The sequence below is a fragment of the Manis pentadactyla genome, chromosome 9 (assembly GCF_030020395.1).
Source record: "Manis pentadactyla isolate mManPen7 chromosome 9, mManPen7.hap1, whole genome shotgun sequence".
In the NCBI taxonomy this organism is placed as follows: Eukaryota; Metazoa; Chordata; class Mammalia; order Pholidota; family Manidae; genus Manis; species Manis pentadactyla.
In genome coordinates this window covers 99,522,526-99,549,935 of record NC_080027.1, presented here as the reverse complement: position 1 = coordinate 99,549,935, position 27,410 = coordinate 99,522,526, and the positions used below count along the sequence as shown (strand labels likewise).

The 27,410-nt window shown below is 37.4% G+C and overlaps 1 protein-coding gene across 1 annotated transcript in view; it reads left to right on the top strand.

Annotated features, from left to right (window-relative positions):
* WDR64 (WD repeat domain 64) overlaps window positions 1-27,410 on the top strand; it is a 96,292-nt gene that overhangs the window by 51,083 nt on the left and 17,799 nt on the right. The window contains exons 12-23 of the mRNA XM_036918388.2: window positions 1,029-1,177; window positions 3,262-3,385; window positions 4,933-5,108; window positions 7,127-7,303; window positions 10,474-10,604; window positions 13,178-13,279; window positions 14,343-14,412; window positions 15,334-15,370; window positions 15,934-16,073; window positions 17,361-17,466; window positions 22,589-22,647; window positions 25,639-25,748. Of these exons, the coding sequence (XP_036774283.2) occupies window positions 1,029-1,177; window positions 3,262-3,385; window positions 4,933-5,108; window positions 7,127-7,303; window positions 10,474-10,604; window positions 13,178-13,279; window positions 14,343-14,412; window positions 15,334-15,370; window positions 15,934-16,073; window positions 17,361-17,466; window positions 22,589-22,647; window positions 25,639-25,748 (1,381 nt within the window). The remainder of the gene's footprint in view (window positions 1-1,028; window positions 1,178-3,261; window positions 3,386-4,932; window positions 5,109-7,126; window positions 7,304-10,473; window positions 10,605-13,177; window positions 13,280-14,342; window positions 14,413-15,333; window positions 15,371-15,933; window positions 16,074-17,360; window positions 17,467-22,588; window positions 22,648-25,638; window positions 25,749-27,410) is intronic.

Sequence of the window (27,410 nt, the reverse complement as noted above, 5' to 3'; positions counted from 1 at the left end):
ACGGTCCCCGTCAGTATAATGGTAAAGGATCTACTGAGAAGCCCAACTATTGTTTGATTATCTACTTACCCTAGTCCTCTCATCTTTCCATACTGAGGTATCCTAACTGAGAAATACTACCAGAAGAGCCATCTCTGGTCTTTACACATGAATAGGCACTATCTTAAAATTGAAACACCTTAGGAATATGTTAGTAACTCCTGCTGAAACTTTTCCTTCAGTTGAGATGTCTTCGGAGAGACTTGGCAAACCCAATACAAGAGATTGGCTTTTGGCAATTTAATCTCCATGTCAATAAAACCGATAAGTTTCATTTTTGTTTTAACTATGAACTGCCTTGAGATTCTTATTTATGTTTCTAGACATTACACTCAAATGAAATCCATGATTGATTTTGAGAGAGAAATCCTACTTGCCATTTATGGTATTAATATAAGCTGAAACCAAAGGCCTGTAGAAACATGCACATAAGGGGTGCCTGCTGTCCATCTACTTCATGTGGTGATTTCGAAGTTAACCTTATTTAATACTGATGTGGCAGGCTGTGGCTCACAAGCATTCTCATTCATTACATTTAATAAGACCATGTTCACAGAGTGCTCTATCAGTCTTTGGTTGAAAGGGGCTCTCTAACAACAAATTGCAACTGTTAAACGGAAGCTTACCTGCAGCAGAAAGCTGACCCTCACTGTTATCACTGTACATGTGCAGCAGGCACCCTGCAGAAGGAAAAAGTAGACTATAGGAGACAGGAAACCAGAGATTGCTGAAAAGAGGGTATCAATGAATCTGAAAGGCCTGCACTTAAAAACGAAGCCCCAAATGAATGCTTTTTTCTGACTGAATCATATATGTGCTTTATGAAAAACATGTTAGAGTAAATGAAGGTATTTCACCTCCTCAGATTTCCTAGGCTTTGATTACTAATCTTACTGATTGGCTGATTCTAAACACAACTGATTGGATAAAATCCTTTGTGATTCAAACCATCTATTATTGGATATTTGAGATTCTTATTTCTCTCCCAGGGTCCAGTGTCATGGACATGTATCCTTTGACTAGGATGGTACAAGATACAAAACAGGTTCCTCACACTCATGAACGAGAAATCAATGTCATGCTTTACAACAAATATTTTCACCAAGTACTTACTATCTGCTCTGAGTCCATAATTAAGGTGAGTACATATTGGCTCCAGAAAGAAAAAGGCAAAGCAGATAGAATTTTCTCTCCTTACGGGTGACTCTTTGACTGATTAAGGAAATGTAGAGGCCCTACATTAGAGCTGTTTTTAAAGCTTTCGTGAACACGTGAGAAACAGGAATGGTAAACCAGCTCAGAATGCTTGCTGTTAAGGTACATGTTCAATTAAATAAGTAAAACTAGTTTTTATAATCAAAATAGGAATTTTAAAGGACATATATCAAGGAGAGAGAAATAGTACATGTAACATACATATATGTGTGTGTATATATATATTGTAACTGAGCTATGGGCAGAGTGTATGTGAAGGAAGAGAAAGAAATCTATAGATGTTTACTGTAACACCTATAGGTAGGTGTGGGGTATGTGCCAATGCCTTAAATCAATCATTTTATTCAATCCTCACACTATTTCTCTGTGGACAGATAAAGAGCTCCATTTTAAAGATAAGGAAACTAGGACCCAAATCATGTAACTAGTAAGCATCGTGGCTGGGGTATGAACCCAGGTTTGTTTGATGTAAATAGCCGTGTCCTTTCCTCTGCATCCTCTGGCCTTGTCACTGCGGTGCTCCCTAGAGGCCAAAGTACTTGGCCATTCTAACTGCATCTATAATTACTCTCACTGAAGTCAACTAGCAGTGATGGCTGGAGGCGTCTGCTTCAAGTGTTTACCCTTTAATTTCATGCATGCTGTCCAAAAGGAGACGCATGCAGCAGCAGAGAGCATTCCTCTGGGGACCTTTCTAATCCCCTCTCAATCTCTGACCTTCTGGGCTCGTCTGCTGGAGACTCACTCAGGCCCAAATCTCCTGAGTTTATTTAATTCTCATTTATTTCTGATAATGCCTACAGAAAAGCAGAGAGAAACTAAAATGAAACCTGTCCTGCTCTCATGAAATACTGCCCTCATTAGGGTAAGATGCCATCCCTGTCAGGGGAGAAAGGGGAAGGGACACATCTAGGTGAGTCGGCATGCCTGACGGGTTAGAGATGGATCACACGCAGGCTAGGAAACAGATGACCTTCGAGACCCACTCATGCAGTGACACTCGTGCCCCTTTCTCCTTAAGGAGTCTATACCCGGGGGGTGGGGGTGTGGGGCACACAGAGGTTAAGGGTATGAGCTCAGGGCAGGCTGGGTTCATTCGGATCTCAGCCCTGCCCCTCCCCTCACCCTTTGCCTCCTGGCCCCAGGCTATTTCATCAGCTCCTCCTGCTCTCCGTCCAGCCACACAGCCTTCCTTCCTTCAGTTCCCTGGAGGGACAGCGCACCCTCCCATCTCTGGACCTTTGCTTTGGCTGTCTCTGTCACCAAACACTCTATCTATGACCATTTTGTGTTGCCAGTTCAGTTTCACCGCTCACAGGCAGTGTAGTTAACGTGTGAACAAGGCAGATCTATGAAGAGGGACAGATTCAGACCAAAAGATTACACGTCTAAAGTCTCTACTGTGTTTCCAAAGAGAGAGAATGATGAAATACAATATGTTTCTGTATTTTCTGATTATACCCAGCCTAATTACATAGCCTTCTTTGAAGTCTCAGCCTCTCTCTCTTAAGAGCTGGCCCCATGTCCCTAATCAGAGCAGTGCTTGCAAGGGCAGTGAGCCTTCTTCAGAGTTCTTTCAGGTTCCATGCTGCTAAGCACAGATTCTGGCCCATGCACCCTGGCAAATATGGATGAGTGTCAACAGAGAAAAAATAGTTTGATTTTTTTTGTCTGCTAAACTTGAAATTGTTACATTTCTATCTTGCTGCTAATCTTACTTCATGCGTACAGTAGCAAAACTGTCCACTTCCTCCACCACCAGGGGCTGCCTGGAATAGAGTCACCCCCGGTCTCAGTCACCTACACACTCCAAGATAGCTTGGTAACCATTAGGCTGCACTACATCTTTTAGAACTTTCCTTGATCAAACCAGCACTCCAGGCAGGATGTTGGGAAAGATGTTAGATGTGCATAATACAAATTTTGAGGCTGTTGTGAATATTGTAAAATTTTTATAAGGACTGAAGGATGTATGTGTTATTTTATTTTTCTTGTTCTTTCCCATAGGTATGGGAACTTGAAACTGGCCTCCAAATATACGAGATTTTAGATCCTCATGGCTTCAACGTTGAACTGACTTCTGCAGCTGTTGATGAAAGTGGACTTATTTTTGCCACAGGAGCATATAATGGTCAGACTAACATCCAGAATATGTCCTCCCTGCCTCAGTGTCCTGAGAATTTGTGCTAGGAACTCAGCAGTTGTTTGGGTTAGAGGCGACCATGAGTCACACTGGGATATGTAATGAGTATGTCCTCAGATTGCTGTGTCTGACTGCACGTTCTGAAAAGCTCTTCTCTAATGGGTACTACTGCACTGATATTGGTGTTCAAATAATCAGCACTCACATTACACTTACATAATTGCTTTACAGTTTGCAGAAATCTTTCACCTACAGCATCTCAATCCATGTTTGGTGGGACTTACCTGTTTTGCAGCTGCTCTTCAAGCAGCTGCTCATTCTGACTCCACACCACCTTGGAAGGGCTGAGCAGTTCCCCTCCGTGCTCTCAGCCTCAGGAAATCAGACTGTGAGAACCAAGGCAGCAGGAAATCTGGGCCATGAAACTGTGGTCCACATACTCAGGAATGAATGAGAGCATGACCCTTTCTTTTAATTGTTTGTCTGATGGTTTTCCTACAAGACCCTGAAGTCCCCGAGGACAGGAATCCAGCCTATTCACTCTTTGTTCCCAGCTCCTCCCATAGTGCTAGGAAATAGGGAGAATTTAGTCAATATTTGATGGCGTTGCTGGTGAACAAACAAATGGCAGGAGTTATTGTGTTGTCAGTGGAGAGGAAACCAGCACAGTTGGCACATTCTGGGTGTCTGGCAGGATTAGGGCTTGGGGATGAAGAGCCAGGAGAGGAGGCAGGGGTAGGGCTGGGGGAGAGGGAGGGGAGAGCACTGTGAGGGGCAGTCCATCCTCTGGACTCTAAACCTGAGGTGACCACTATGAAAGCCCTTGTTTGAAGGTAATTCCTACACTGGGTAACGACTTGAGCAGGTGTTCAAGAACTACACTGACTGCCATACCTCCTGGCACCTTCAACAAGCTCCCCTAAATCAAAGGAACGAAGTTAACTATAAAAGGAGAATGCTGTCAAAGGGAAGAAGAAACTCAGCATCCCTTTCACATTTCCTTCCCATGTAACCAATAAAACAACTCAACTCAAAGCTTGGCAGTTTCCTACTTTCCAGAATTCTCCTAAACCTTTTATTACCCAATTGGAGCCAAAATCTTAAAACATGCCAGCATTTTAGGAAATGTGACATTATTGGAATTATCTTTCACTATTAACAGTAATCACAGCATGATAGTAGGTAGGTAGATAGAGAGGGGAATTTAACAAACTGGAAAGCACCAAAGGATAAAGGCAGAAAAGATCCTTTTAGACCAAAGCTCAGATGGGCAGACTGAGAGCTACAAAGAAAACTGTCACAAATTTGAAGACATCGCCTGCTTCTTTTCATTTTTATCAGCCTGTGACAAGTCGGAGAATACAGAAATATATTTTGTGTATAGCAAAGCTAGGGACACTCATACATCAGTTTTAGTAGAAAATACAGAATAAATTTTTGGCAGAAAGGTTTCAATGAGATCACTTTTGTCTGAGATAAGAGCCATGCTTTCCATAAATTACTTTTACCCAATGGTCTTTTCTCTGTGTGCTCAGGGACAGTTAAAATCTGGGACTTTGGCAGTGGGCAGGAGCTGAAGGTGTTGCCAGCAGGGAAAGACTGGAAGGAGAATGAGCACTGGGTGCAGCACCTGTTTTTCCTGAAAGCTCAGGGAAAACACGAGAACTTGCTCCTCGCCTTGGAGCGCAATGGCAAGATCAAGATGATCCAGGTTTGCAACCCCATTTTCATGTTTGTCCTCCTCTTGGAAAATTCACTGAGTCAGTGATAATCCCCACTTAACTCCCCTCTTGCCATCCCTCTGGGGAGAGTATTTCTCCACCAGTCTTCCCAGGATGCTCTGAGATAATCTTGCCCAGGTCCAGGAAAAGAGCAAAAAAGAACTGGTGCTCAGCATCCTGCCCATCCAGGTTGGCTGGAGGATTTAGGCAGGAACCTCTGGAGCAGATAACAGAAAGGTTAAATTTACACACAGTTGCCACATTTGACTTGTTCCTGCCTCTTTTGGGGATAATTCGTTGGCACAGCTGCCTCCCAGCAGGCTCTGAACAGGGAGCAATGATTCCTCCCTGGCCCTTGTAACCATGATGCATTCAGGGATACTCAAGTCACTTTTTCAGAAAATTGCTTTGTTTACTTTAAGGTTAATGAGTCAATCTGTTCAGGGCTGTTTTGGGAGGATTCAGTAGGTGAATTAATTTTTTTCTGTGAGTCTATTACCACCTAAGAATGCTAATGGCTTCTTCCTATTTAAAATGAAGGCTAGATCATCTATCCTGGCTATTGAGTGGATCTTTCCCTGCCTAGAACTCAAGGACTCATCACATTTATTATTCCCCTCCTGAAAGCTAAAATGAGAAACAAAAATACTGAATTAGGACAGTGCTCCCAAAATACCAGCATTGATTACAAGGACTGGTGGTCCTACTGCTGGAAAAAAAAGAAAAAGGAGTGAAAAACTTCCCTGACTCAATATATGCTTCGCTTGCTGTCTGAGGAGTCCAAAATAGAACTGTGGAAAGGAATTTCTTAGCAATACACTCTAACACACAACAGCATATTGATTTCTCTTCTTCAAGTTAGTACAACTGACTTTCAGGATGCCCTTCCTAACAGACAATGTCTGTTATAACTGCTTCTGTTTTAAAGACTGCAAAGTGCAACAAGGTGCCATTCCCACATCAAAACTGGTTTGGGTTCTACTAGACCATCTTTCACCTTGATTGTTCTGGTTCTCTATGTCTCCCAAACTCCATTGATTAAGCCTGTTGTGGACTGAAAATCTCTCTTAATTCATATTCGTATTCTTGCCCTGCCCAAAGTAGATGCTCATTAAGGACTGAATGAATAAAGAAATATAAGAAACCTCTTGTAAAATATACAATAATAAATGCATGGAAGGTTTTAAAGAATTTTCATTAATGTTGGAGGGGGGAGTTTACCATAAACATAATGTTGAAGGCATACTTATGACTTATTATTATTATTGATGCCTTATTACTGCTTAGTCTTTCTTGCCTATTGAAAATAAGATATGGTTTGATTTAAATACTTATTTTCTAGGATACTTTCATTCATTTAATTTTTTTTTTTCAATGAGCATTTAGCAAATGTTTGCCATGGACCAGAAAGATATCTTTTCTTTCACCATGGAACTTACAATTTAATGTGAAGAATATTGATCTCTCTATTACAAGTGTTATGAATGCTTGTGCAAAGTGCTACAGAAATTTATGATGGTGGGTGGTACCAAGCCTAATCTGGGAGTCAGGAAAAATTTGTCTTTCCACTGATTTCCAATTAAATTCAACACAATTCAAGAGGCACTTTGTGTGTTCTACATGTGCTAGGTATTTTTCCAAATCTCAGGATTCTTTAGTAAATAAGGTATTCATACACTAGGTAACTCAGATCAACCTTCCATCGAAAACATCTAAAAATTCTGGATAAAATAATGTCCTAAATCTCCTAACTAGCATTAAGGAAAAATATACTATAAAATATAGTAAGTAAATAGCAGACAAACACTAACCCTATTCAGGTTGCTAGTTACCTCTGGAGAGGTTAGAAGAAAAAGGAATTCTATAGGGCAGGGATAGATGGGGTTTAAAATTTGATAGAGCTAGGTGGGGGGTACATCATTGTATGTTCCATTTCTCTCTATATTTTTAAAGCAGCTCAAAATAAAATAACTGAATTGTTCATGTACCCACTGGCTTTTCCTGAAAGGGTAAGGAAGACAGTGTTTGTCTGGTGGTGATGTGGGAGCTGCCTGATGCCGTGCCTGTCCTCCAAGCGGGGCATCGTGTCGTGCATCTGAAGACATCTCCTAGAGACGGGAGCATGGACAGTCCTTTCCCAGACGTTGAGTTGATAGCTGACAAAAATTTTTCTCAACATGTTAAGGTATGTTTCATTTCTTGATTTTCCCCCCTTCTTATTACGGAAAATCACAAAAATATATAAAAGTAGAGAAAATAATACAATAAGCTTCTGTGCCTTGTCACACAGCTTCCTTTATTAGCTGTAATGTGCCTTTAGAGAAAACTTATTCTGTACTATTTGGTTATACAACGAGATACAGTTCATACAGGAAATCAAAATAACTGATTGTTTCTTTCCCTATATTTACCAATTTTCAAGTAAGGGGTAGGCTAGCATTCTCCAAAGATGGCCAGGGAATTTTATTTGCTTAGTATCACAATCAACTCACAAATTTAAATATTCTTAATGTATTTCAGTCAATTGCATTTGTTATTATTATTGACTGATGCTCAAACTCATGCTGGTTGCATCTTTCCCAGGTCCCTGAGTTCTTTTGACATGACCAGTTGTGTTATTCTGGATAACTTCCCAGTATGACAAGATATTCCAGGTTCATTTTGTACATTTCTTGTTCCAGATTAGAAATCCACCATTTCTCCAAGAAACCTTAGTTCTTTTTAGTGGGAAATAGTATTAAGAAACTGCAATCTGGGTTTTGACAATCAATGAAGTGTAGCCCTGCAATTAGAATTAATTCACTGCTAGTTTAAATTATAAGTAGGTATTACTGTTTACAAAAAAAAAATTTGAAATCAACATACTCAGTGCATGATAACATTGTCATATAATGTGCGCAAAAAATAAAGAAAAAACACATCTCCTCATGTAGTAATTATCACACACTTCTTCCAACTCCACATGCTATTAGAAGCACTAGGCTCAGTTCTATGGTGTGGTTTGGAGCCAGTAAAAACAGAAACAAGCTGGGTGCACAGTGAGTCAGAACCAATGCAGCTGGAAAGTTATTACATGGGTAATGAAGAATGATTGTTTTGAAAAGGAAAAAATTTGAATAAATTACTGAAAAAATTATTGAAGTAGAATGGAAGAGCCTTTTAATATTTTCATGAAAATATAAATTATCTCTGATTTTGAGCCTTATGTGTTATATTTATCATAATTAGCATTCATAGTACTTTCTTTTCGCTACACACTCCAAAATTACTCTATAGAGAGTCAGTTCGCAAAAAGTCACTTAGGAAGAAAAAAATGGATTGTGCATGGAAATTCTCTTTCCTAAAAACTCTTGCATTTATGAGGCACTGTTTTATTGAACACCTAATATAGGTCATGCACTGTTTTTGGCACTGGGCATAAAAAGATTAATGAGTTTGGTAACTGCACTATTGCACTATAAGAGTATAGCTGAGAGCTTGGAGGGCTGGGCCAGAGGAGGTTTCTGAAGAGGACAATTGCTGAATTAGGTCTGAAAGAATTATCAAGAGTTAGCTTCACCCACATAGGGCATTTCTAGGGGCAGTTGAGAAGAACAAAGTGAATTCCAAGTGGTGGAGATAACATGAAAAAGTCATGGAAGTAAGAAATTGCATGGCTTATGAGGGGTAACTAAGTATCAGTGTGGCTGAAGGAAGACTGGGAATAGTAGAAGATGAAGATAGAAAGATAGGGAGGGGCTATACCATGCTCATGGTGTTAAGGAGCTTGAATATCCTAAAAGAAATGGAAAACCACTGAAGGGCTTTAAATGAAAAACATCAATAATATAATCAATGTGATACCCCACATTAACAAAATGAAGGATAGAAATAATCTGATCATCTCATTTGATACAGAAAAAGCATTTGACAAAATTCAACATCCATTCATGTTAAAAATTCTCAACAGGCTGGATATATGGCAATGTACCTCAACATAACAAAGGCTATGTATGACAAAACCACAGCTAACATACTCAAAGGTGAAAAGATGGAAAGCCTTTCCTATAAGATCAGGGACAAGAATGCCCACTCTCTATTTTAATTCAACATAGTACTGGAAGTCCTAGCCACATCAATCAGACAAGAAAAAGAAATAAATGACATCCAAGTTAGAAAGGAAGAAGTAAAACTGTCACTGTTTGCCAATGACATAGTATATATAGAAAACTCTAAACACTCCACCAAAAAATTATTAGAATGAATAAATTAATTCAGTAAAGTCATAGGTTACAAAATTAAGATACAGAAATCAGTTGCATTTCTATACAATACTAATAAGCTATCAGAAAAAGAAATTAAGAAAACAGTACTATTTGCAATTGTATCAAAAAGAATAAAATACTTGTGAATAAACTTCATCAAGGAGGTAAAAGACTGAAAACTATAATGCATTGATGAAAGAAACTGAAGATGACACTAATAAACGGAAAGATATTCCATGTTTATGAATAGGAAGAATTAATTTTGTTAAATGGCCATACTACCCAAAGTGATCTACAGATTCTATACAATCCCCATCAAAATACCAATGGCATTTTTCACAGAACTAGAACAAATAATCCTAAATTTTGTTGGAACCACACAAAATCCCAACTAGCCAAAGTAATATTGGGGAAAAAGAACAAAGAATAATATACTTCTAATCTTCCTTAGATATCACTCTTCTATGTTCTTATAAAGTCTTGTGCATGCCTCCCAATATAGCACTTTCAAAGTGTATGGTATTCAACACTTTAATAGTTTAATTTTAGTTTCTCTAGGTCATAAACATTCTATTTGACTTTATATTTCAAAAGCCTAACATAGTAGGTGCCAAAAAATACTTCAGGCAAGACAGTTGAAAAGTATCAAATAGCACTTGCAATAGAAAGTGCAATAAAAGTGCTTAGTGAAAATGAGAAAAAGTTTTCATAAAGTAGCATGGTGCAAAAGCCAAAAATGAGTGAAAGGCAATTCAGCCAATAAGGAAAAATAGCTCATGTAGATTATTCTCTCAAGAGGTTTGAAGGGAAGAGAATGCTGGGAAGGTAACCTCACGGTTGGCAGCTCAGGAAAAATAGGGCTGAGAGGATGAAGCCAGTGGAAAGGAAGCACATATTTTGTTGTTTAAATGAATTCTATAAATTGAAATTTTTAATGCCATAAAAAAGAAAAAGATTTTTCTAAATTTCATGCCTTGAAACTTAAAAACATCATCATAAGACATTCTGTCTTAAGTTAATGATCGAATAACAAAGCATACACATAGCATTTGTACTGTGATTAGATACTATGTTCATAATGGCCAGTGAGTCTGTTTCCTTCCTTCTCCAGAATCCTGACATCCATGTGGAAGTAAACTGCATTGATTTATTACAAGTAGAAGGATATAATCTGATAGCTGCTGGAACCTCAAATGGTGTGATCATCTTATGGAATTTTGTAATGTCTACTGTCAAAGAAATGTAGGTTGCATCTTTTCTGGAAACAATATAAAAGTTGTACTGCAGAGGAGTCAAAGTAAATTTCAATTCTTAAAAAAAGAGCAATAAATAAAAATAGTGATAATTATCAAGGGAGGCTTTCCTGGAGGGGACATGTTCATGAGGAGATTATGTTCTAAGTGTCTAAATCCCAGAATGATATGAATCAGGTGAACCTTAAGTGTCGGTATTCCCAAGTGCTTTGGCTTTTATTCTTCTCACTCTAGTACATGCTTTCCTGTATGATCATGTCCAAATTCATAACCTCAACAAATAAAATTTGTAATAATTTTAAATGCTCATCTCCCCAGAGCTCCAAACACACTTTTATGGCAATTACCATTTGGAATGCCACCAAACACTTAAAGCCCCACATGCACAAAACTTGGTCCCAACTTGTTCCTTCTCCAAACATCTCTTCCTGCATTTCCAATGACACCAACATCTACTCGGCCACCAAAGTCAAATAATGAGAGGCATTCTAGATGGGTTTTCCTTCTCATTCACCACCCCAACACAACCACGTCATTACAGGTCAGTGCAAACAAGGGCATGGCATATACAATTTAAGTCTCAACCAATTAGATTTGCTCTGTACCATGGCTAAAAACTTTACCTTTCCCATGCCATCCATTTCTAAATGTTCTTACCATTGGTTATAAAGGAAAAATGCAGCATGCCTAATTTGCTATGCATGGATCATAAATAATAAACTCTCCCCAGCTGAGTGGGTTATAAGCAAAGGCTATGTGTGAACACACTATGTCAAGGGAGTTTGTTATATTGTACTTTAAGGTACAAGATAGTCAAAATCTCATTGAATGAATAAAAACAGAATCAAGCATAAGCATTTGGAGGAAAGCAAGAAATATAAAGGAAGGGAAAAGGGAGTCAGAGAAGACAAGGGAGACAAAAATGCAAAGGAAATCTCTGTCTCTGCTTTTACAGTGCCTTACATACTACTGGTCTACCTGGACTCCATGCCCCTTTCCAGTCTAAGTCTGAATGCTTACTTTTAACCAACTTTTGAGAAGACATGTCCTGTGTGGACCCTGGATTTATTCACCTTTGACCCTTTAGTTGAAGTAGCCGTTTCTGCAGACCCCTCCTCTGTACCTCAGCCCATGTTCTCTTTGGGCCCTGCCCCTAGAGACCTGTCATCCTTTTGCTCCTTCTCTTCAACCCTTACCCTTAGGCTATTCTCAGTCTGAACATTTGTCGTTTTATACCTTTATCAACATGCAATGCACAATTCCTCACTTTCTTATAAATGCAGCTCTCACATTATAAGTGTTAGCTTGTGCATGACTCTATTAAGGGAAAGCAGACTAAAAAGCAAAGACCACAGTCCTGATTGCACAGCCTAAAGAGCGGGAAACTTTCCTGAACATATTCTGCACTTAAAGTTGGAGATCTTATTTGTTGAAGTGCTTGGCATTTTGCCAAGGGATGCATGCAAATCCAACACCCAATTAAGAAAATGACTATAGTGGGCCACACACTGTGTCCCCTTCTTATAAGATGATGATTACACAAAAACAACTAATTTAGAATTATGGAGTATTTTAGAAAACACATAATAGAAACAGAACTGTCAAATGTAATTTAGGCCCAACCTGAAAGGCTCTAAAGTTGAAGGTAGTTTCCACATTCATGGGGGAGGCTCTCTCTACTTCTACCTCAAACTTGGCCTGCGATCCTTTCACCAGTCAGGAGAAATGGCCCTTCCCTTCCTGTTCAGTCTCGTGCTTTTTTGGGTCCAACCTAGAAATCATTCTTACTAATAAATAATTCACTTCACCATTCAACTCAGCTGCAGGGCAGTACTATCTAAAAGTCTAAGCACAAGTTGGCAGGCCCATGGGCTTCTCTTTGGAGCCTGGTTCATCCCCAAGGTTCCTTCATGACTCAGCAGTCCAGAACAGCTAAGGCAGTTTCCACTAAAGGAGAAGAAGCATTTTGCAGCAAGGTCTATTTGCTATAGGGAACGGTAAGTGTGGCGCTAAGAGCCAAGGCCGAAGTGCCAGGGCGGCAGGCAGGGACTATCTCTGCTCCAAGAACTGCCCAGGAAGGTGTATGGTTCTTCAGACTCTGGGTCATGGGAGGCTTGAACGGCAAGGGCAGAGTCATCACTGAATCAGCTGCTTGTCTACACTCAGTTCTAAGTTGCTTGAGAAAATATTTTATTCCAATTTGTCACTCCACTTATCCAAAGAGTATTCTATTCTTTAAATTGTATGAAACTTCCAAACTTCCATACTGTAAGAGATAATATTAAGCCCACTCTATGACCTGTAAGTAGGAAGACTAGATCAGCTGAATGAATTAAAAGACTTTTAAATGCTAATGATCATGTTATACAAAGCCTTTCTAAGGAAGATATGTTCAAACTCTACACCTCTGGGTCCTCTCTTCATGTTCAATTATATCAACATTTATGTAGGATTTATATATACATATAGTAGTTGATTAGCTCTGCATGGGAAATATTATACACATAATGTAAGTTACCTAATTTGTAAATGTTTATAATGTAAATATATCCTTATCTCCAGGTATAGACCTGAAGATCGTGTCGCTGTGGATGCTGACTTGGATCCCAAACGCTTTAGAATTAATGACATACTGTTTCTCTTTCGGACCCCTGAATGTGCAAGGTAACTCAGTTCCTGCTAATCAGAAATACTGTCTGGGACTTACGTGGGTGATAGGAAAAGAGTTCTTATTCCAGCGGTAAGAAAGGTACTGTGGAAGAAGGACATCAGCTGGGTTGACTTCTTGGCTGCAGCTCTTTTCCCTGTTACTGTCTTTGTAGGTGGGTGGTCTCCAGGGACCTAATTTGCTGTGTGGGGATCTAATCTCCATTACCACATCAGCCTCACAGTTCCCTTTACAACAGTAGCAGATGTGGAAAAAGCTGACTTGGCCACACTTGTAGCCAAATCTAACTCTATAAGCACTGATGTGAAGCAGAGGAAGGACTTGCAGGACAAACAGGAAAGGTCATATGGTTGTAGGTTTCATGTGACATCCATGAAAACTGCAATCTCCATCCATATCTGACACAGCAGGGGATTGTTTTGTCAATACTTAACAAAAGGTACTTTTCCTATTTGTATTTGCTCAAGAGCTCTGATTTTCAGGCAAGGCAGTGGTAAACACATCTCTCAAGAGAAATCAAAAGTTTCTGTGCTAGCTTTGGCTCACCCAGCAGTGAGCCAGAATATAGTGCCGCCCCTACCCCTTGACTTGAAATTTCCTTGTTCTGAGAATGTTCTTGAGAACTCATTCTGCGTATACCTGAGCCAGACCCTGCATATACCCTAAGCAGTTTTCAACACCGTCTACAGAGCATCGCAGACACAGAACCAGGCCAGAAGTGGAAACTATAGAGCAGAAGTTAGTCAGGCTGTTCAGGCCCTGCCATTTCCCTGTCAGAGCCTCTGGGACTAAATCGAGCCTCAGCAGTGGGACAGGGCAGATGTTTATTTCCCAGATCCAGGCAGCAATATATCTTAATTTCTGAGCCTCCCCAAAAGTCTCCACAAATTCCAGACAGATGAACATTTATTACACAAGACATAAGGTGTGAATTGTTTCATAAGTGTGTGGCTCATATCCACAGATGTAATCAACTGAAAATAAGCAGAGAAGAGCACCCTTTGAGTATGATAGAATATTTGAACTTTTCCTCCTTGGGCTTCCTCCCTCTCCTTGTAGGAGATCAAGTCAGGATTCTGTATGCTTTTCATCCCTATGTGACTCTAGTAAGGGTCCACAAAGTAGCAAGGTAAGCAAGAAATGCGGAGAGAATGGGGAGCGTATGTCTTCCTGTCCCACCCAATGCTGGTTCAAAAATAGTGATTTGTCACTTTGACAGGAGGTAAAGGTGGAAAAATTCTGTATGTATGAAAAACTTTTTTTGTTCGCCCTTAAAAGCAATGTCTAAACTATTTTCTCCTTTTTTTCTATTTTTTTCAAGTCTTTCTTATCTGCAAATAATATGTAATCATGAATAATATTAATTATATATACTACTTTTATATTTGCAAAATAATAAAGTAATTTCAGACTACCTCCTTTGTGAAAAAGGATTGCACACATTTCACAGGGCGGAGAGACAACACATGATGTAATGTAGTGGTTTTTAAACTATGTGCTCAGTTCTAATTTTACATATTTTTGCACATTACATTTCTAGTTAAGATTTTGTTTGAAGGAAAGTTTTCAGTGCAAAGATTACTTTAAAACCACTAGCATAGTGGAAAGATTAAAATTGTAAGGACATACAAGTCACACAGACTTGCACTTGAATGCAAGGGCTCCATTTATTATCTGATTAGTTTTAGAGATATGACTTAATCTCTGAGTTTGTGCTTCCTCATCAGTAAGAAGGGAGTAACAAAGCCTACCTTGCATGTTGTTAATAGAATTAGAGATAATATGCACCAAGGATGTGGCAAGCATGAGGCATTTAGTGACTCTCATTATTATGTTCTACCTGAGCCACTAGGAAAGTGTTGTGTTACAGAGACCCTACTTAGGAACACAAAAATCTCTGCAATACATTTTTCAAAGAAGTAATTCAAAAAGAACTTGGAAACCAATGCTTAGAAATGTAAATTTAACTATCTGGAGAATCTACTCATCCAGTATATCTCATTTCCTTACAATGTCATATATGTATTTTCTCTTTTTCTCCCCGATGCAGGGAAGCAAACAGAGTGTACATGACAGTGAGGTTAAAGGTCAGTGTGAAATCACCTTTCTTCCTTACAGTAAAACAAGTCCTTTGCAATAGGGAGTTTAGGTGATAGAATGCCCTTAATGAATACGTAATTCATTTTGTGACTAAATGTGGAAGTAGTATAGGATTTGATAGTCTAAGGGGCAGACTTTCCATTATGATAAGGCCATTTTAAATACTAATTCTAGATTTCTAGAAGTCCAATATGTTACCAGCTTCTTTGTCTCCGGTTCATTTTCCTAAAACTTATACCAGGTTGATTGGCCATTCTGGATAACAGGACTTACACTAGATGTGTATCGGGTGTTTGCTGTTATGTACAGTGCAGGAACTTTTGCAGTAAGACCAAAAATAAGCTTTTTAAGTTTTGTCGATTATCCAGAATTCCTTTTGTTAATGCTTTTTCTTTGTTGTCTGCTCTGATTAAAATTCTCTGGGGCTAAACAAAAAATTCTAAGAAAAAAAATGTAATGTTTTTGCTCTTTTTCCTACCTGCCTTCTCCTTTATGTCTCATAAAATTTGGAATTCCAAACATGCCTGATGATTCATTAATTTTCCAATAGGTGAGCAAACAGATGTCCCAGTGCGAGAGCAACAGCCAGTGGACAAAAAACATCCTGGAGACACCAGTTTAACAGATGCTCAGCCACCTATCCTCATCACTGCTCATGAGGATGGCCACCTCCGTTTATGGACAATAGAGGTGATGGGGCCCATTACTTACCTGGAATAGCAGATAATGCGAAAGATAAAAAGGTTTAGTGAATGAACTTTTAGCCTTCTTCTATGTGACATTCAATCCTAAAACTTCTCAACCTTACAGTTTTACAGCCTGCTTCTCAAAAATGCTACTCAAACTTTACAAAAATCTGGTTTTGTAACTCAACAGATCAAAATGACCAAAATTACTAAGTTACCTATTTCAGATCTTCTTTTCTTTAAAGTGAGCTATAAGTTCATGTCAGTAAGTATTTTGTTGGATATTTAAATAATATTAAATGAGGATATGTGATGCAGTATAGTAAAAAAAATAAGAACACAAATGTTGAGAATACGTAGATTTTAGTTATCCACACTATTGGAAGAAGATATTACATTTCATCCTTAAATATTTTACAATGAAAAAAAAACTTTCATTTGCCAGAAGATCTTGGCAAAGGGAAGTGACACCACTTCTTGTAAGACTCCCTTCTAAGTGGAAATTCAGAAACAGCAACAGTTTTGTATGGTAGATAGTGGGACCCAAAAACACAGAACAGCATAGCTGTCTGCTGGATACAACCCCCAAGTCCATCAGATCCTAGATTATTAGTGGGAAACTGTTGGCTTGAAAGTACAAAATATAACAACTTTCCCTGAGATGATCTTGGTATTGGAGCAATGCCGTCTTTTTTTCTGATAGAGAAATAAGAGAGAGAGAGAAATAGGAGAAGAAAGAGCATATCCAAAAAAATCTCAGGAAATGAGTAGCAGATACAAATTCTTTTTCTCAAGTTTGGATGTTTATTCTCCATGGGAAGTAATGCATGTGAAAGCTCTTCCCAGTGCTGACTTACACTAAGTGCCGGAAAGCAAACTGCTGGATTTGAATCTTTTACAACCTCTTATCTTGAACCAAAATTCAAAAATAAATTATTTCTGAGACGGCAAATACAATATTATGCTTAAATCAAGTGAGATATACTTAAACCTAAAAAAGAGGTCTAAGGAATTGAATGAAAGGGACATGGGAAGTGCAAAAAACAACCCTTGAGTTTAAAGATGATCTATAATAATCAGAGACTAGATGCCTATAATTAATAGCTGACTACACCTTTACGAATATTTGCTTTCAAGGAAATAAGTCCCTGTGGATAGTTTTTAGTTCTTTTTATTTCAGTGAAGAGGATCATGTTTCAGTAGTACAGGTAATTCTTAAGATGGCTTATTTATAGAGAGACTCAACACCAATATTAACATTGCATTGAATTTATTGTCATATTTTGTTCAGGGAAAGCTACTGAAAGATATGCTCCCTTTCACAAAACATTCTGCCATTTCTCTGACGTCGCTGTGCACTGATTCATGTACCAGAATACTACTGACCGGAAATGTGGGTACGTCATTACTCTTCTGCAGTCACCACAGGTTATTTTAACATCCTACATGATATAAAAATGGATATAGGAAACTATGTGAGTTTGTTGTTACAAAAAGAACAAAAGGATGCTCAAGCTTTAGAGACAGTGTGTTGTGGATAGCTTGCTGAATAAATAGAGCAATTAATGAAGGTCAGGAGAACCTACTGCATTCCTATTTATTTAGAGCCAGACATTCACTCTCTTTCTTTCTTCTTTAAATTGGGTATATGACTACCCATCCCTTCACCATAACTATTGAGAAGAATGTAAAATTTTCATTTTTAAACTTGAAAGGGATATGTTGCATTAACCTTCATTATTAAAGGGATTATGGGTGTGGACTAGAAAGAGATTATTTGTTTTCAATTCATTTCATTTTATATTTATTATTATAACTAATATAGTTGGTTTTAATTCTTTCATGTAATGTGATTTGTTTTAATGCTTCTTTTCTTCTTTTGAATTAATCCTAAATTTTTCTTCTTTTCATCTCTCCCATACTTTGAAAGATTATGTGTGTGTGTGAATGCACATGCATGTGCAAATAGTTCTTAATTTTTCTAGTGTTTACCTTTAGGTTTTTTCTTTAAATGAACCAATTTGTGATAGTTTAGACTGAAACAGCATCTTTTCAGTTAAACAGAAACCTTGGCCCACTTTACCATTCTGTTTCCCACATGCACCCCTTCACTTATCATGTGCTAATATAATCTAAGATTGCTATCCAGATACTACCATTACATTAATATTAAAATTTTACTTCCTCTAAGAACACTTTTCTCATCTCAAAGGTTATTTTACAAAAAGCCACAAGAAACCATTATGTACTATCAATTATTTGAGTCTGAAGATCACAAAAAACAATTGTTTGTATTTGCATTCAGTATCATCAGTAGATATACAATTTTAATTTAAAGTTACTTTATCTGGATTTATTGCTTACCACCAGTTCTACTATACTCTACCATTCTTATTCTTGACCTTAACTTTTATTTATCTGTCAGTCTCCATAGTTCTTGTGAACACTGTTGCTGCTTGTAGAACACTAGTAGATATGTGGCAAAATTTTTCCTTTCTTAAAATAGCCTGCACATTTTTGTACAGACTTTACCTACTATGGGGTAGGCCTTTTCTAACAAAATGTATAGATTAAACTTTGAAACCATCTATAAGATTCTCACAATGCACCTCCATCAGAGTTATTCCTCTTTGCCTCTGCCCTGAATGCTTGACTCTCATAGAACCCATCTACTTCTTGAGATTTGTAATTTTGCTCTGATCTAAAAATATAGAGTGGGGTGGGTTTGGGCTCCAATCCAGCCTTATCTATATTATAATTAAAGGAGACTTCTCCAGAATCTGACCTTAGGCTTCTTCCTTCTGTGCTATGGTAGATGTTAAAAGAACTTGTATGGGTCTTGCTATCTAGTTACTATTTTAAATCAGGCATCCTTAGACATCATCACTTGTCACTTTTTGTTGTTATTTTCCCTATTTTTTAATTGGAATAAAGTTAATATACAATATTATATTGGTTTTAGATGTACAACATACTGACTCAATAATTATAACCATTACTAGATGCTTGCCACGGTGTGGTTCCCCCTGTTACCATACCAAGATGTGACAGTATTATTGGTTATATTCTATATGTTATACTTTCATTCCTATGACTAATTTGTTCTACAATTTGCAGTTTGTACCTCTTTATCCCCTTCATTTATTTCACCCATCCCCTTACCCCCTCCCTATGGTAACCTAAATATGCTTTACTTTTTAGATCAGTTTTAAGTTCACAGAAAAATCGAGCAACAATTATAGAGAATTTCCATATACCCCCTGCCTCCACCCCCTCCTTCACACAGCCTCCTACATTTTCAACATCCTGCCCCAGAGTGTTGCACCTATTATGGCTGGTGAGACTACACTGACACGTCATTATCATCCAAAGGCCATAGGTTACACTAGGGTTCACTCTTAGAGTTGAATATTCTGTGGGTTTTGACAAATGTATAAAGACATGCATCTACCATTACAGTATCATACGGAATAATTTCAATGCCCTAAAAATCCTCTGTGTGCTGCATACGTATCCTACCCTACTCCCTAACCCCGAACAACCATTGATCTTTTTATTGTTTCCATAGTTTTGTCTTTTCCAGAAGTCATGTTGGAAATCATAAAAGTATGTAGCCTTTTCAGATTGGCTTCTTTCACTTACTTAATATGCATTTAAGTTTCTTCCATGTCTTCTCAAGGCGGGATGTCTCATTTCTTCTTGACACTGAATAATATTCCATCGTCTGGATGTACTAGTTTATTTATCCTTAACCTGCTCGATGACATCTCAGTTGCTTCCAAGGTTTGACATAATGAATAAAGTCACTGTAGGCACACCTTGGAGCTACTGCAGGTTTGGTTCCAGAGCACTGCAATAAAGTGAATATTGCAATCAAACAAGTCAAAATAATTTTTTGGTTCCCCAGTGCATATAAAAGTTATGTTTCCATTATACTGTAGTCTATTAAATGTGCAATAGCATTATGTCCAGGAAAACCAAGTACCTAGCTTAATTTTAAAATATTTCATTGCTAAAAAAATGCTAACCATCATCTGAGCTTTCAGCAGGCCATAATCACTGACCACAGATCAGTGTCACAAATATATTCATAATGAACAAATTTGAAATATTGTGAGAATTCCCCAAATGTGACACAGAGATTGGAGTGGACAAATGCTGTTGGAAAAATGGCACTGATAGACTTGCTCAGCAAGTGGTTGAAACAGAACTTCAATTGTTAAAAAAGGCAATCACTGTAAAGTGCAATGCAGCCCAATAAAATGAGATATGCCTGTAAAAACATCCATGTGCAGGTTTTTGTGGGGACGTAAGTTTTCAACTCCTTTGGATATCTACCAAGGAGAACATACAGTAAGAGTACATTAAGTTTTGTTAGAAACCTCCCAACTGCCTTCCAAAGTGGCTGTACCATTTTGTATTCCTACCAGCAATGAATGAGTTCCTGTTGCCCCACATCCTTATCAGTATTGATATTTTTAATGTTTCGGTTATTGACCATTCTAATAGGCTTATAATGGTATCTTGTTGTAGTTTTAATTTGTATTTCCCTAATGACATATGATATGGAGCAACTTCTCATGTTTCTTTGTCATCAATATACTTCCTTGCTGAAGTGTCTGTTCACATCTTTTGCCCAGTTTTTAATCAATTTGTTCATCTTCTTATTGTTGAGTTTTAAGAGTTCTTCATATATTTTGGATGAGCTCTTTTTCAGATATGTCTTCTCAAATATTTTTTCCCAGTCTGTGGCTTGTCTTCTTGAAGTTCTTTTGACAGTGTCTTTTGCAGAGCAGTTTTTTATTTTAATGAAATCCAGCTGGCCAATGACTTCTTTCATGGATTTTACCCTTGTTGCTACACCTAAAGTCATCACCAAACCCTATGGTCATCGAGATTTTCTTCTAGGAGTTTTTATTATTAATTTTATTTTGTTATGTTTGTGAAAGGTGTAAGGTTTGTGTCTAGGATGACAGCTTTTTTCATGAATGGATGTTGGATTTTGTCTACTGCTTTTTCTGCATCTCTTAATTGAATTTTGCTCTAATTTTTATTATTTCTCTTCTTCTACTTACTTTGGATTTAATTTGTAATGCCTTGTTATGTACTGCCTCTCTTTATCCCTGATGCCTTTCCTGGTTCTGGTCTTCTCTGTTTGAATTTAATATAGTTACTCCTGCTTTCTTTTGATTAGTATCAGCAGGATAAATCTTCTCTACCCCTTAACTTTTAATCTATATGTGTCTTTATATTTAAAGGACTTCTTGTAGACAACATAGAGTTGGGTGCTGTTTTTTAATCTATTCAGATGAACCTTGTCTTTTAATTGCTTTATTTAGACTATTGACATCTAAAGTGATTATTGATATAGTTGAATCAATATCTACCATGACCATGTTTCTTATTGTTTTCTATTTGTTGCCACTATTTTTTGTTCTTATTTTTGTCTTCCACTCTTCTGCCTTTTGTAGTTTTAAGCAAGCATTTTATTCCATTCTCTCTCTTTTAGCATATCAATTATACATCTTTTTAATTTGTTTTAGTGGTTTCCCCAGAATCTGCAATATACATTTACAATTTTCTGTCTACTTTTAAATAACACTATACCACCTCATGGGTAGTGTAAGTACCTCATAGTAACAAAGTATCCCTAATTTCTCCCTCTCATGCCTGGTGTCATTACTGTCATTCATTTTGTATTCACAAGTTAAAATAATCAAATGCATTGTTTCTGTTATTATTCTCAATAAACTTATCTGTTAGCTTTTATCTTCACTTATTTCTTCCTTTATGTTCTCCCTTTCTATATGTAAATCTGAGTTTCTGACCTATGTGACCTATTTCCTTCTCTCTTAAGAACTTCTAACATTTCTTGCAAATGGGTCTACTAGCAACAAACTCTCTCAATATTTGTTTGTCTAAGAAAGTCTTTATTTTACCTTCACTTTTGAAGGATAATTTCTCAGGATACCGAATTCTAGATGGATGGATTTTCTCTCAACACTTTAAATATCTCACTCCATTCTCTTCTTGCTTGCATGGCTTCTAAGAAGTCAGACGTAATTCTAGTCTTTGCTTCTCTATAGATAAGATTTTTTTCTCCTCCAGTTTCTTTCAAGATTTTTTTCATTATCTTCGATTTTCTGCAGTTTGGATATGCTTAGGTGTAGTCATTGTTGCTTTTTTTAAATCTAGTTTTTGTAACTATCATTTAATTGGAGGGTGGTTTGGACTCCATTTGGCAGTGGTATATTCATTTCTATATCATCTACTCTGATGTCTAGAAGTACTCTGACTTGAAATGTATATGGCAACCTCATTATGACTCATTAAGGCAAAAACAAAAAATTGATACACATAAAAATTGATATGAAATTTCTTACTTCATACCTGGTTTCTCAGATCCTATTTTATTTATCATTATAACTTCCTAAATCAAAATAACTTGGCAGTCTGGGTAGTCTTTACATAGACAACAGGATATCTAATTAAAGATTCCAATGTTTAAATTTTATACAGAAGGACATGTTACCCTTTGCAGTATTAGTTCCTTCCTGGAGCCACCTCATGATGAAAAGGTAAGAACTTAAGTTTTAGTTTAATTCCTGAATCAGCACATGTTTATTGAGCATTTCTCCGTAATACATACCACAAAAGATAGAAAGGCAAGACTCCCTACTCTCAAGTCATATATAATACTAGTGAAACTTAAGCTACCTGCCAAATAACAATGATCTACTTGTGAAAATAGAGGGTGAGTGAGTCAGAGCAGGAGTGAGCCAGCCACTGGTTATTTTGCCTCCTCTTCATGTTTTGATTGCTTTGTGAGAATCTATGTAAAATCCCAGAGTTTAAAAGAATTCATACATCCTCTGTCTCTCCACAACCACTTTCTATATCTTACACATCTTCTCTAGAACCTCTCTTTGGAAGATTAACCTAATGCCCAATCATTCACATATTCAAGAAAATCCCTCAGATCTAGTCTAAATTCTCTTTATAATTCGAACATATTTTATTCTTTTTAGTGTTAATGTCACTATCCTATTTTATAACCATTTAAATATGCACTTACATGTATGTAGATATACAAATATATCTATGTATATTATAAAGACTCAACACTAATTAAAGATTGCAGCAAGAAAGCACTACTTTTGCATAGCTTTATTTCTCTTTAAATTCATAGTTCAAATCTAAAAGGTAAATATTAGCTTAAATAGTAATTTTTTTAAGTTTTGAATCATAGATATTAACATCTGGATACATAAATTAGGGTTGGATTCCTTGCACAGTGTCAGACCAATTTTCAAACATTTTTTCATTTGATTAATGGATTTTCCTTTTGATTTCCAAGAATCCATTATAATTTTACAATATCAGATATATAGCTTTAGTAATTATTATCTCTACTTTGTAGAGAGGAAATCAGAGAGTGGCTTGCCTAGGATCACACGATTAATTATGAAGTCAGGGTTAGAACCAGGGCTCTCATTCTCTAATCCAATGCTTTTTCCATTTATAACACTTACTGCTATCAAAGGGAAAACAGTAAGGTTCGAACAACTTGTGAAGCACAGATTCACTTATCAACAACTATAAATGGTCTATAATCGAGGCATGCACAAAAACAAATCATATGCTTGAAACATGTCTAGGTGGACAGTTATCTAAAGGTTTTCTCCTAGTTGTGAAGACTATCAAAATTCTATTCTTAATTTTAACAGATAAAAATATAACTCAAAGTCTACAGTTCTGCAAATGAACTAGTGAACAAGACCTTTCAAAATTTACAGAAAAATCTTAAAATCAAAGTTATATAGCTGTATTGAATTAGACTAACAGTGGAATTGATTTTAAAGCATTTCCACCAACTTAAAATAATCTATTTTAATAACAATTTATATTTTCCTATATTCAACTTCATTTCAGCCCTTTCTGTACTGGCCAATGTGTTTTTTACAATTTGTACATGGCAGCCTATGTATAAATATACAACAGAATCTAGTTATATGATGCCTCATTATTACATAGACTAACATATATCATTCATTGAGCCAGGTTCAGCTATAGATTACACTACAATGAAAACAATATGTCAGTCTATAAATAAGAGGTTAACCTGGTTCTCTATCAACATTACTATTAAAAAGATTAAAAAGACAGTCCATGAGATACAGATATTCTAAAAAATAAGAGTCAAAACCTGTCCACAGAAAGAGAACTCATACACATGATAATACACACATCTACAGGAAAAAAAGTCTTAGAGCAGTGTTTTTCTAATTGTAGGTTGTAACACATTTGGGGTTCATAAAATCTATTTAATGAGTGGCAACCAATATTTTCATAAAAATAGGAGAAAGGAGTGGAATGAAATGCAACAGGATAGTATCAGTGTGCAGCGAGCATAAGTAAGGTTAAATATCTTTTTGTGAAGGATACTGAACTTGTTTCAGATGCATGTGCAGGCATTGTATCTGTTTACTGGGCAATGAAGTAAAATTTATTTCTTACTATATAGATACAGTCTATAGTACAGAAACACATGCCTTAGAAAATACATCCCAAGGTAGAAAAAGAATCCTTGGATGATGAGATGTTCTTGAACAGCTCTGAGACAATAAGAGGTAGGAGACTGCAGAAGTTTTCACACTGGGTGTCTAAGAACAACTGAGGGAACTGAGTTAGAAGGCCAAGGAATTGAGGAGGAATTGTGCCTAACCTTTGTTAGAGTCTAAATGAATAGGAGACTCATAGGAGAACTCCAAGCTGTCATAATTCTAGCCACACAAATGCCCCCAGGTAGATGAACCAGAAGGAAGTAAGGTCTTCGTCTGAGTTCACCAGTAAAAGAGGGGATGCAAGCTCCCCAACTGACAACTCCAGTTCATGCAGTTAGGAAATGTCTTCTGAGTTCTGTTTAGGGGTTCTGACCTTGAGGTAAGCCACATCTGGAGGAACACACAGATCAGGCCTCATGAAGTCTTTGCAAGAGAATGAACTGGGCCCATTACTTTTGTTAATTCCTTGTGGCATACAGTTTTCATAATCCTCCAACCCCACTGCTCCCCTGCTGCCAAAAAACAATAACAAAATAATCAGGGCTTTGTCTGGATAAAATTTGAAAACGAAGTCCTTTTTCCGATCTCCCCTTTGGTCTTTGCTTTTCGGTTCTGCTTCCTCCTGCTCCTGAATACATTTGTTCTTGCCCCCCACCCCAACACCCATCTCCTAAGGCTTTTCTTTCACCCAGTCATCCACTAATCCTCAACTAAATGCATTGTTAATCCTCAATTAAACAAGAAGTTGATAAAGACAGAAAATCCTTCCTCTCCCAGGGATATGTGTAGATTAACAAATACCTAAAAATGGTGTTTGGGGTACAGCGACAAGGAAGAGAATTGCTCATTGGGATAGGGATCTCATCATCTTGTCCAGGGGTCCACACCACTCACTCATGCTCTTGGCTCCTAAACAGAATCTTTGATGACTAGTAGTCTGGCTCAAGATTAATTTTGATCATCACAAACTTATTCCACGGGATATGCTTTATTGTTGCCATCTAGAAATTCAAGCAGCTGCTTGCCTGGCGTGCCCATTCTTTAGAAATTATTCAAGTTATCTATGTAGAAGACAAACAAATGGTGCTTACTGCCTCCACCGATGGCTCAGTGAGGTATGGACGTTCATATTATGAATCAGGGTTTTGAATATGAGTGGTTAAGGATTTTAAGCTAAACTTTAAGTATATTCCCCAGATGTGATCTTGACTAGATGATTCAAACAAACAAAAGGTTGCACAAAAGGACTTTGAGGAGATGACTGCTGATCTGGAATCCTTTTCCATACCCAGGGAAATAAGAGGCACAGCTCATCTGTTAGAAGGTATAACAAATATTTAATGAAAGTGTTTTTTGTAGACTTATTTAAAAAATTAAGCGAGATACATAGCTCAGAGAGATAGACCCAGGCCAAGGGAAGGCAATGCAAGGAGAAACAGAATGAGAAGTCATAAAAAAAAAAAGTCATAGAAAAGAACTACTAATGCTGAGGAAAATAAAAGTGAGCTAATTGTTTCATGGACACTATATTGAATTTGCAAAGCCTACTTGTTTTTAATTGCCTAGATAATGCTAAGTATATGATACACAAAATGCTAAGCACACACACACACATTAAGAGGAAGGAAATGTCAAGACATTTGCTTGAGACAAACTGCTGAATATTAAAATGTGTTAAAATCAGGATAATGAATTATCCTCTTAAGAGAATAAAGTTACCTAAGATCAAGAAAGGTAGAGAAGTTTGAGTATTAGAAAGTTAAAACTAAGGAAACTAAGTATGCAGGATCATTTCATATTGCACAGAAGACCCTGGACTGAAAGTCACTGAACCCCAGCTACTGTGTGAACTTGAGGCTGATTTGGATCTTCAGCCACCAAAGAATTTTCAGTGAGGACTAACATAATCAGATTTACTTTTAAAAAAAATGTGTGAGGGATGGATTTCAGAGCAGCAAAAGGATGAGCTTGAAGTCTGTGATGACTATAAGGGCTTGGACCGGAGGGGTGCCAGTAGTGCTGGGAATAAATATTTGGGATTTGGAAACTGTCAAGGAAGTAGAATCCAGAAGATATGAACAGTACTGAAAGGGGAGGTACATGATGCCAAGAATGACTCCTGGCATATGCACTGGGTGCCATTTGGCAACAGAGGAGGTGCTGAAAGAGGAAAATATTTAGGAAGGGGAAGGATGAAGAACTTTTAGAGTCCTTGAGTTCAAGGCAAATCTGTGGGGATGAGGTCCTGTTTTGGGGGCAAATAGAGCTCCTCTCTGTCAGAAAATGGATCCATTGTTTTATTCACAGGAAAAATCAAGAACCTGACATTATGGATGTTTTTCACAACTCTGTCCCTTGGGTCTCAGTTCCAGCATATTTTCAGCTACCTCTCAGCCGAAGTGTTAATTGGGGACTGTAACACACACACACACACACACACACACACACACACACACACACACACAGAAGCCACATGTGCACATGCCTCTGTTATGAGCATTCCCTGCTCAAACAAGGTATCCTTGGTATGGAGAAATTACTTTTGAGTCCTTGAGACGAAGATCTCCATAGATACTCATTAAAAAAAAAACAAACCTAGCTCTATGAATAGCCACCTCAGAATACAGTTGTCTTCATAAATAAGCCACCTCTTTTTGCTAATACTAGCTGCCACGTTCTAAAAAATAATGCAATTTTAACACTCTAAATCTTTTTTGTCAAAAAGATAATGATTTCATAATAATAAAAAGTGTAATAAGGCTTAACTCTGGGACAGA